Source organism: Delphinapterus leucas, chromosome 3 (genome assembly GCF_059928025.1).
Source record: "Delphinapterus leucas isolate spDelLeu-1000000601 "Yukka" chromosome 3, BTC_Dleu_Yukka2, whole genome shotgun sequence".
Classification (NCBI taxonomy): domain Eukaryota; kingdom Metazoa; phylum Chordata; class Mammalia; order Artiodactyla; family Monodontidae; genus Delphinapterus; species Delphinapterus leucas.
The window spans coordinates 112,442,596-112,454,193 of NC_143131.1; the positions used below are offsets into that span (position 1 = coordinate 112,442,596).

Genomic DNA, 11,598 nt, shown 5'->3' on the forward strand with positions numbered 1-11,598 from the left:
AACAATAATTTAACACAATTCACAATTGTTATAATTGCTTTAAAAATGTGCAAGCACACACACATTGGTCATTTAATCCTTATTTACCCTTAGGACACTCAAGTAATTGGTATAATAACTTGAAAGGCAAATTAAATCTTCTTAATGCTTTCCAAGTACTTAAAAAAAGCTTAAGTCAATGAATGTTTTGGAAAGTACTACGATCAGGAAGAAAATACACACTGAAACATTTTACCATTTAGTTCCTGGAAAGGTTTTTATTCATTTATTTATTGAGTCTCAGGAAACTGTTGGTTTTGATTCTTTTAGGAAATAAGACTGGGCTTCCCTGGTGGCACAGTGGTTGAGAGTCTGCCTGCCGAAGCAGGGGACACAGGTTCGTGGCCCGGTCCGGGAAGATCCCACATGCTGCAGAGCGGCTGGGCCCGTGAGCCATGGCCGCTGAGCCTGCGTGTCCGGAGCCTGTGCTCTGCAACGGGAGAGGCCACAACAGTGAGAGGCCCGCGTACCGCAAAAAAAAAAAAAAGGAAAAAAAAAAAAAGAAAATAAGACTATCTGAGGAAACTGCTAGAGGAGTTTAATATGGTTTAGGCAGTGAGTTCTGGATATATAAAGAGCTACAATTCAAAGAAGAAACTACCCAGAACCTGTTACACAGAGGACTATCTTGGATGTTGACAAGGTACAAGCTTGGCTTGGCCCACAAACTGCTAACAGATTTGCTGGGGGGACCATTCATGTCCACACCAAAAATGAGCCTGCTGTGCAGGGAGGTATAAAAACTCATTTAAATACATGATAGTCTAATGTGAAATTTGAAAGCACCAAGGTGACAACATGACTAGTACCAAATGTTGAATAAATATCAATTGACTCAAAAACTCAATGAGCCTCTATTTTCCTCTTAAAATTATTAGACGCTGTAAGGAAGAGAAAGATGAAGATGGCTTCATCCATATGCTAAAGTACAAATACAAGAGTTAAGAAAAAGATAGGAAAGACTAAGACTAGGAGTTCAGAGAAAGAGATCAAATGTAACCAAAGTGGTCAAAGAAGACTCTAGGGCTTCCCTGGTGGCGCAGTGGTCGACAGTCCGCCTGCCGATGCAGGGGACACAGGTTCGTGCCCCGGTCCAGGAAAATCCCACATGCCGCGGAGTGACTGGGCCCGTGAGCCATGGCCGCTGAGCCTGTGCCTCCAGAGCCTGTGCTCCGCAACGGGAGAGGCCACGACAGTGAGAGGCCCGTGTATCGAAAAAAAAAAAAAAGAAGACTCTAGAGAAAAGGTAAGAACCAGAGCTGGGCCTTGGAAGAGGGGCTGATTCAGACTTGCAAAAGGAGGGGACGGCACTGGGGCAGGAGGACCCTAGTGAGTGAGGGCACGGAGGGGCTGTGCATCAAGTGTCATCAAGGTCAGCAAACTAACCAGTTACGCTACATGTCCTGCCCACTCTCTCTAAACATTCAGAGGCTGTCCTAGGTCCTGGGCCCATTCACATTGTCATCATCTCATTTAACAGTTGACAGAGGCAGACTCAATGAGCAGAAGTTACAACACTTCACGAAAACTCAGTCTATGGCAAAGAGAACTGGACGGGTAGGGCGGTTGTTCTGGCCTTTGGGAGTCCACAGAGGCATCACTTCCTTTTCCCGAAGCAGTTAAATTCCCGAACCTGGGAGACAATGGCATCTCCAGGCCTCTATCCTAATGGGGTGAAGGGGGGAACACAACAACACCCCCAAACAAAAAAAAAGCCTCATTTCTTCAGGATGAGCATCATCTACTCTTTCTTTGGTACACAAAGAATTAGGGTGGTAACAACTAAAATAAAGAGACCCTAGGTCGATATCAACTTACCTTCAATTTACCTCCAGCTAAATCCCACCATAATAGGCTTGACTCTTTTAATTGAAATAAGTGATTTAAACCAGTGGGCCAATGAGCCCCGAAAGTAAGAGCACTAAATACACATAGTTGTGTGTTTGCCTGCTTGCTTTGCTATTCAATATTCAACAATATATTGATAGGACTTAAATGATCATTTTCCCTCTGTATGTATATGAGTATAACGATTAAACGATTCCCACTGGGAAATGCTGGGCTCGCTAGCAAGTCGGCCTTCAGACTCTTTCCCAAGAACATTAAGTTGTGTCCTTCGTGGATTTGGGTGGGAGAGACAGCGTTTCTGTTTGATCATCTGCTCGCCACAAAGGGAAGCCGCAGCGACTTCAGCAGGAAAAGAGTGCACATTAAATTACTTCTGCAGCTCCCTGGACATTAAGCCCTGTAGCTTTGGGATTGTGTTACAATTAAGTAATAATGAAAGAGAAATCGTGTCTTTTGCTCAAATAACGCATTAATCCTACCATATAGTGTGTATCGTTATTCACTCTCCAGGTAACATTGACTTTTGGGGGTGATTTTTCTTCCTCATTCCACAGGACGGGAAGCACGCACAGAGAAAAGGAGAAGGGGAGGCACTGCGGAAGACAGTGGCAGTTAAGATGCCCTGGAAAGCTCTCAGGTAAGAATTAGTATTCATCACGTCATCAAGAAAATCCTAGGCGGTTTTATTGAAAGGGTGTAGCCATTGCTCAAGGTTCAGCATGTACAAAAAAATCAGCACGTGCAGAAAATCTACATCCCTCATGAGCCCCAAATTCATGAGGCCTACTACCCGAGCAGGGCTGGTTGCAGTTTATGACTCCTTTTCACGACTTCAGACCAGAGTTCACTAAGCAATTAGCAGGATAGCAAGACTCTCCCGGGAGGTATTTGAGAACAAGTTTTTCAAGCACTTTAGAAGCATTTATATATACCTAACATGCCATTAATCATTCTTATCTGTTCATTAAGGCCGTCTCCCTTAGGACCTCTACCCTCCAGTTCTTACTCAGCCTGGTTCTTGTTATCTATATAGCTGAAAAGAAGTCTATTTCCTTTATAACATTTTTTAATTAAAAGACTTCATTAATTCACATGGGTGTGCTCCACCAATGAGTCAGCACTTTCATAGTGCTATTAAATATACACAAAGGCCGTTCTCTGGTGGGTCTGTGTGGAAGACAAAACATGCAACCATAGCTTGATCTGGGGATACATTTTTGGCACTGGAGAGATTTTAGACCATTACTTAACAGCATGATATAAACCTCCTGTCCTTATCAACACACGTGGCTTCCTTCTGTCCCCTACCAAAAAGGGGGCAGGATTTTAATTTTCACTGCAATCTACTTGATAAAAACTAAAGGTGGAAAGGAAATTAGATACTCTAACATTGAAAAGCAATGAGTTTTAAATGGCATGTCAGCCGTGACGTGACTATACCTCTTCCCGGGACTCTCCCACACCCATGTTCAATCCTCTGCTGGTTCCTGGGTTCATCCACCCCAGCGCAGCAGGCAGGGAGGCTCCAAGCAGTGTGAGATGCAGCCAAAAGCATCCTGGTTTCATTTTGTTGAGTCTGTTGAGAAAATGACAAACACTCAGAACTAAGTGCCGCAAAGTGTAAACATGTCAAGGCGTAGTTAGTTAGTGAGTACCTGTGCTCCAGAATCAGATAAATCCGAGTTTAAATTCTGGCACCAACCGTTCTGTTTTCCTGTGGAGAAGTTATAATACTTCGGAGCCTAAGTTTATTCACCTCTAAAATGGGGTCAGAATATGTACCCAATAGCGCTGCTGTGAGGACTGAAGGAGGCAGGGCTGGCACATAGTAAGAACTCTAGAAATGCTAACTGGTATGTAGAAACCCACTTGAAATGCACCCGCCACTACATCTGCAAGAACAAATGAGGGTGAGAAGGCGGAGGCACCTCTGTTAGGTTACCCTATGTCCACGCTTCTGTTTCCTCAGGAAGTATTTGCAGCTGGGCACACGAGTGCTCAATAAATGCTGACGAGGGATCGTGTTAAACCTGTAGCACTCCTGTTTGTAGATGATGCCTCAGTTAACAAGATAGTGAACTTCAAGACAGCATTAAAGGGTCTACTATTTTTATTTTTGTTTCAAGACCAGTCCTTGTAGTAGAATCCCAGCATCCAATGGATAAGAGGATTTCAGTAGCATTTAAGATATTTCCTGAGACTCACTTGATAGATTGTCTAAGAAATGGACAATTGAAAGTAATCAAAGAATCACATGGATGAAAAAAAACTACGGATCAGCTATAATAAAAATTCAACTCCCTAACATATGCTGGGCATTGTGTTAAGAGGACAAAGACACAGACTGGTGCATTTGTCCAATTAGCTGTACTTTTTAAGGCTTCCACTGTGAACATATTCCAACCTTAATTTCAGTATCTCTAAGAAACATATCCAGATAGAACTCATCATGCAGTATTTAGAACTCTTACTCAAGGAAACTTGAAGAGTTATTAATTTCTGTGAGCACCATACAATTTAGTGCTTAACTGCATGTGGTCCACACTGCATCCTGCTCATGGCTGGGGAGATGAAAACACACAGAGCTCCTTGGAGGCCAGCACCCCCATCACTTGGCTTAGGACTGGTCATGAGCAGGTGTCCGAGTCAGAGATGATTAGCTGCTTGAGAGACCTTACAGCCTGTTTGCGGGGTCCACCCGTGCTCACCCCCAGAGCCAACAGCTTTGAAGGATCCCTGCTGTACACAAGGGGAGGTATCAAATGATCACTAGCGCTGATGCCAGGGCTGCCAAACAAATACACTCCTGCCACATTCCAGGTTTCCTTTGGCTGCCTTCCATACCCAAATAAAGCTGCTGCTCCAGATTTGCTTTATGTCCCCAACTTGAGACAGAAATGCCCACAGGAAAGAGAAGTCAAACTAAACATTGTAGGCATATAACACTGGCCTGTGAAAGGCAAGGTTATAAGTTATGACTATCTTTTAAGAGAAGACATCATTTTTTTCTCTTTCTCTTTTTTTTTTTTTTTTTTTAAAGAGTCCACAGGCTCCTACTCCTACCTCTGTTGCTTCGGCCGTTCATCTTTGACATCTGGAGGGAAAGCTAGAGTTACTGGGGAAACGATCCGAGTGGCTAGTAAATACAATCTGAAGGTCATGGTCTCAGCACAGTCAGCACCAGCTCCTCCCTCTGAAGAAGGCAGAGTGGAGCAGAACGCTGCAGCATTACCAGCAGCCACCCAGCGCTACGCTCCCTGTCTGGGGCTCCAGCTAGGGTGTGTGTTCTTACAGGGATGAGGAGAGAAAAATCACATTTGGGACTAAAAGAGAATAAAAATGACTTCCCTAACTGCAACCAGTTTTTCTAAAAATAAATAGGGCAACTCCCTACTCCCCATAAATTATTCTCTTCTGAACACAGAGCCATCCATGTTCCAGAGACTGCAGAAAGCAGTTGCTGGATTTTCGGAATTTTTTTTAAACCAGCAAGAGTAACTCAAGCTAGAACTAGAAAGACACTGCTTCCTACTCTACTTTTATTAATTCTTCCCTACTTATCCACCATCAACCAGTGCTCATGGAGTGAGCATATATATAAAAGGTCTTCTTCTCTCCCTTTTCATGCCTTCAAGCCCAAATAAACTAAAAACAGCAAGATAATCAAAACTTACTCTAGATAATGTACAGATGTCAATCCCTGGAGTTATGAAATATTTGAGCCACAATATCTAGTATTTAGTTTTCAGTTTGCCTAGTAATCCAAGACCAATTATTTTGGATGTTTTATTATTAATGGATAAAATCAGAATAAATTCTGTTCATTTCAATTGTTTTGGGAAGCGCCAAATCACTTCATTTAAGAGGGTGTGCCCAGACCTCTGGCATTAAACCAGCTGTTCTGAGATGTGTTTCAGGAAGCTGAACTGCAGCCCTACTGCACCTGGAGTCATCTCTGGTTTTGTCTGGTTTGTGTTGAGATTTCCGTAGGATTTCATTGGATGACAGGGAAACACACGAGCCAGGCCAACTACTGAAATATTCCTAGGCAGCCTCTCTGTAAAGTTTATTTCAGCTTGGCCACCACTAGATCAAACTTCATTTGCATGGCTGATTTGCATGAGTCTGAGATGTCATTTTATACTCATGGTGACTGACAATTCATTCCGTCTACAGCAACAACAGTCTTAAAATTTACAACCCAAGTTTTATGACAGTTTGGTTCATAAAAAAAGAATACTGCGTCTAAATCAATTTTGATGATCTGTCTAATAACCAAATAGAGACTATCTATTTGATTAACACATATAGCAATTACTATGTGTCAGGCACTGTTCTAACTGCTTCATAGGTATTAACTCATAATCCTCATTTCTACTCCATGAGGAGGGCAATGATTATCCTCTAGTCAAATGACAGAGGAAATGGGTCACAGAGAGGGTTAAATACCTTGCCAAGGCTGCATGGCAAATAAATGGCAGAGCTGCGACTCCAAGACAGCCAGGTGGACTTGGTGTCTATACTCTTAAACCCCATCCCCTGCTGCCTCTTGATACTTAGAAATATTTTATTTGGATGAATGGTTGGTTTTAGATGGGGAAACATCTATGTACAGCAAGATTAGAGGCCATGAGCCCCAAGTCTCTCCTCTAACAGATGCCCAGAGCTGTGTTCCTCCAGCTTTCATGGCTCTGAGCAAGGCCAGAGGGGGAAGCCAAGCTGCCCCCCTCCTACACTTCACCCAGGATGGGGCCACTCAGCATGCTCTCCTTGGCCTTCCTTGGTGCTGTCTTCACTGGCCAAGAATGTGGTTGAAATAAAGAAACCATGAGGAGATACAAAGGATACCAGGCATCAAGAGTACCCTTTAGCTCATGGGCAACACCAACCAGCCTGGTAGACAGTCACTTTGGGCAAAGAGGACCTGTTGGAAGATTACTCATCAAATTCAAATAGCCCTACTGGCCCTCAGATGGAAGAAAATACAAGAATCTCCCTGTCAAAGAAACGGGAAGGTACTACTAATAAGGTCACAAACCCTCTTTTTCAACCTAGAGCTCCTTTTGAAATCAATTTAGGTTTATAAGCTTCATTCAATCCATGCTAGAGTCCCAAGATTGGTTATAAATCTACCTGAGATTGTTCTCATAAAAGACCTGGAACTACCTTTCCTTTCAAACAACTCGTAAGACACAATCACTTGATATTTAAGACATCTCGTTTCCAAGAGAAGTACTTCACTGCTTCCTCCGAGGTTTCCCAGCTGAGCCTCATGTTTCCCCATGCTCAGGAGAATCAGGTGCCAGACTGGCCACTGCACAGACAGGACACCAAAGGCCTAGAAGGTGGAGGAATTCACCCAATGTATGAAGCCAACTCAGTAGCCAAACCTAGACTAAAACTCAAGCATCCTGACCCCTAGGCAATTATTTTGTTTCTAACATAATCACAAACTTACGGATGGAATATGTATGCATTCTCTGTTTAGACAGACTGATTTTGCTTTTTTTAGTTCAAGATGGGCCCCATTAGATCATATACCCCCTTGCTGTGAAAACCACAGGATTTTCTGGTGCTATAATATAAGCTGATATCATGCTATTATTTATTTGTACTTAAAATTATAGAGGTACGACAAATCTGTAGAATGTAACATTCCAAATACTGACTTGTTTTTTGAAGGAAGTTGAAAAACTGTGACCTAAGAATGCAAATGACCAGGGAGAAATTGGTATGAAAATGTAAACTCCAAATCTACCCCACCAGAGAACATACAGCAGCATGTAAGCTGTCTTTACTGAACAGTGTCAGAAGGCAAAGAGAAGCACAGGCATCAGTACAAACTTCTCTTTCCTCCTCCAGGAATCAGCCCTGTTTGGGAAGAATGGGAATTCTGACCCTTGGAGCTTTTGGGAAAGCTATTCACTGGTTCCTTCTCTCTCATCCTCTCTCAGAATATGGTGACATTACCGGAATAGTCACACGGAAATGGCTTCTCTTTGTAACAGACAGGACCAGAAATTATGAAGATGATTTGGCAGAACTAAGCAACACCACCCATCCTTGAAGAGAATGGTAAAGTCTGTGATTTTGAGGCACCTGAATTTCTAACCTAATTGAAAAGTGTATGCTCTAGCCAATTACTTTTAGGTGCATTGCATTTTACACATGTGATGTTGGCAATCAACAAATAGGAACCAATTGGGGACCACCAAAATCCTACAGTTCTCTTCTGTATGCCTGCCCAATGTTCAAAGAAAAAAAAAAGGCGTATCAACTCCAACCTAAAACCAGGAAGCTGTATGCTAATTTCTTTTGCAAGGTTTAGGACCCCAGTTTTGACTTGTCAGTGTTTTAGGAAAAAAGGAAAGGGTTCAAACTTCCTAAAATAATCTCTAAAATACCAATCCAGGGAAATTAGGCATGGAAACATATGAAGCCAACCCTGAAGCAATCCATAATGAAGTTATATTGCATTTCCTATTAATTATCTACTCGGTATCTTTGGTTAATTGTTCCAACATTTGATAAATTTGATATCTAAATTAGTCTATGTGCAATGTGTAAATCTATGACATTCCTATTTACTATGAAGTTAACGCACAGAACCCTCACCCTTCCAACATTCAGATTATGCCTCCTAAGTACGATGTTCGCTCCACTGTAGTTCTATTTTACTTGAAGTTGCATGTCTTGTGTTATGCACCAAGATAGAAAATCTAAGGAAAGATGTGCTATTGAAATAACTGCCTAATTTGATTAATTAGTAAGCACAGAGCAACACAAGAAAGTTGAGTTTGCAAAGAAATACCAAAAAAGGCAAAGTGGCAATTAAGGAGATTTTTAGGAAATTCTGACTAGTCAATGACAATTTCTGAAATGTAATGTTTTCAAACAAAAGCTCACATCATGAAGATCACTAAAAAAAAAAAGGCTGCAGCCCTCAGAAGAAGAATCCTGAGTGACTGGCAAGTCAAGGTAGAAAAATCCAACCTACCACTCCAGGACACAGCCAAAGTGATAAAGGTTCTCACCATACCCAGAACAAGCTGGCCCCTCTCTGGAACAAAAAGCCTTCCTGGAACTGACAACAATTGAGGGTGGACAAAAAATTTGAAGAGAGAAAAATCCATTGGAACAACTTTTATTAAGCAATTTTAATTCATTACATCAAAGACTATTTTCTTGCACAACCTTTGGCTCTGTCTGAAGTCTTTGGAGAGACGGGCTGTCTTTTTCCCTAGCATGGGAAGAAAGTGAACATTCATCTCAGTGCGTTTAAACAGAAATAAACTAGTAATGCTGCAGTGTCTTCTCACAAAACTGAGATGGAAAGCAGACATGCGCTCTGTGGAGCATCGGCTCAGGTCTTCCATTAGAGTTACTGCCTGAGGGCTGCTGAGCCTCTGGGGTCAGAGAAGCCGTATCCCTCACTCCCTTGACCATTTGCTTCCCAGGTGAGCCCTCCACCTGACCACTGCCCAGACCCAGAGCCTGTCTGGGCCATTCCAGGATTAAAAGGACACTGTTAAAAGTCATCTCTGGCTTTCCCCTAACCTGATGATAGGAAAATAACTCGGGACTTTTGAGAAAAGTCCGAATTTCTTCCCGATCCCTTTTCTCCCCTCTCGGATTGTGTTATAATCAAAATGTGCACCAAAAATGGGCTTAACTTACCGCGCGCCTTCTACTGAAATTCTGTTTCTGTTTGGCTCAGAGAATGTGGACGGATGTTTGCGTCTCAGGAGCCCATCTAGTACCATTCCTGGTGCACAGGCTTGCAACAAATTCACTAAGGGAACAGACCAAAGCTACCGGCTCCGCTCGCCAGAAACCTCGGCGGAAGCGACACCTAGAGGGGAGCGGAGGAGAGGCTGCGGAAGCGCTATTCATCAATGTCGGCGACAGTTATCAGGAGAGAGGTCGTCTGGACAGCGCATGTGGGACCAACTCTCTGGGCTAGACGCAGACCTAGAAGGCCCAACTCTGCAGGTCCCCAGGAACTTACATAGACGGACACGCTGCACGGGATGCTCGTCACGTTCTGGGCATGGTGAGAAACCCTACTGCTCCAGCAGGTTTCTGTTCCTGCAAGAGGGGCGGGCGCCGAAGTCCTCAGGTGGCAGGCCTCAAGCGAACGCGCTCGGGGCACCGCTTTGTCAGTTGAAGAGAGCCCCGAAGGCTCGCGCCAAGCTCTCCCCCAAACTCGAGGCCACACGCGCACCCAAAGCGGATAGCTCTGCCTGCTTCGCCTAGGTCCCCCCGAAACTTGGAACAGGTCTTTTGCTGGCGCCAAGAGGAGTGGAGATCACCCACATTACAAGCTGTTAGGACCAAGCCCCCTGCCTGAACATCCCCCCCAAACAAATTGCTCACTAGTGATTTCCCAACAAATAACACCGGCCGCTTGCTTGGAACAACGACCGGCCCGACCGAGCAGAAGGAGAGCGGCGGGCTGCCGGAGCCTAGTGGGGTCCCGGGTCCTTCCCGCCTCCTCCGCGAAGCCCAAGCGCTCAGCCCCGGACGCGGCGGCCCTCGGGGTTGCGAAGGCCAAGCCGGGCGCCGCGGGCCCTTCGGGCTGCAGCGAGCAGACACAAGTTTCCCCGCAAAGCTGGAGGAAAGAGGTAGTGAGGACGCCCGCCTCGCGTCCCAGCCCGGGGCCAAGGGCACGAGTCCGAGCCCAGGTGCAACCGCTCTCCCGTCTCGCCGAGGCCGCTCGGGGTCCAGAACACAAGAACGGCACCTGAAGGGTCTCGGAGGGCTCGGCTCAAGTGGTTCATGCGCGGTGCTCTGCGCGCAAGCCCGGTCACTCCGGTCCCCACTGCAGACCCAGGCCACACGCCTCGGCTCCCCAGCCTTTACCCCGAGTCCTGGCTCCGGCCGGGGTAGCCCTGCCCAGCCCGGGTCGCGGGGTCCCGTGCCTGCCTCCCGGCAGGCGGGCAAACTTGGCTCACCAGGCGCGGCGGTGAGGACTAGCAAGCGCCCGGCCGGGCCCTGCAGGGAAACGCGGGGCCGCGAGCGCTAGTACCCCAGCGGGGCGCAGCGGGACCGGTTGGCGGCGGCGGGGGCGGCGGCTTGGCACCCTCCCCACGGCCGCTCCGAAGCTGCGCCCGCGTACCTGAGGCGGCCGGGGGCCGAGGGGAAGACCAGGTGGCCGGACTCGGAGGGCGAGAGGGAGCGCCCCGTGGTGGCAGCGGAGACCCGGTCCCGCGTCCTTCGGTCGGCCTCTCTGGCTGTCGGCGGGTCCTGGGCGCGCTGGAGGCTGTCGGGGCTCCAGCTCTCTAAGCCGCCGCGGCCCGCTGCTGTGGCACCACCGCCGCGGCTGCCCTATTTCTGCCGCCGGGACCGGAGCCCGTGACGTCACCCTCCGGGCCCCGCCTGCCCAATCGCCGCCACCTGTGCGCGCGGCCCGCCCGACCGCCGCTCAGACCCGCGCTGGGCCCGCGGCAGGTGCGCGGAGCAGCCGGGCGCGCACTCGGGGCTGGAGGACTCCCGGCGCTCCAGGGCGATCTCTGCAGCCGCAGGGGCACGGGGTGCGCTCCCGGCCCTGGCTCTGTGGAGCCCGGCAGCCGACGAGCTCTCCCACCCCCCAACACACTCCTCCTCTCCTCTGGCTCTTTTCCGGGCAGGGTTCCCCAATTCTGTGCTCTCAATATGCGCTGCTGGTCTCAATCCTCAGCTGTAGCTTGTGGAGCTCAGGCGGGGCGGTAC

General features: G+C 46.9%; 1 protein-coding gene across 5 annotated transcripts in view; it reads right to left on the reverse strand.

The window, feature by feature from the left end:
• Nucleotides 1-11,172, reverse strand: part of FSTL4 (follistatin like 4) — a 446,761-nt gene extending 435,589 nt beyond the window's left edge. For 4 of the 5 annotated variants that reach the window (XM_089909321.1, XM_089909323.1, XM_089909322.1 and 1 more), the window contains exons 1-2: nucleotides 11,006-11,112; nucleotides 3,328-3,463 (exon numbers count right to left, since the gene is read on the reverse strand). In XM_089909321.1, the coding sequence (XP_089765447.1) occupies nucleotides 3,328-3,453 (126 nt within the window). In that variant the 5' untranslated portion in view covers nucleotides 3,454-3,463; nucleotides 11,006-11,112. Of the gene's footprint in view, nucleotides 1-3,327; nucleotides 3,464-11,005 lie in introns of all 5 variants that reach the window. The other variant, XM_022588797.3, reaches the window with a different exon arrangement.
• Nucleotides 11,173-11,598: the final 426 nt, after the last annotated feature.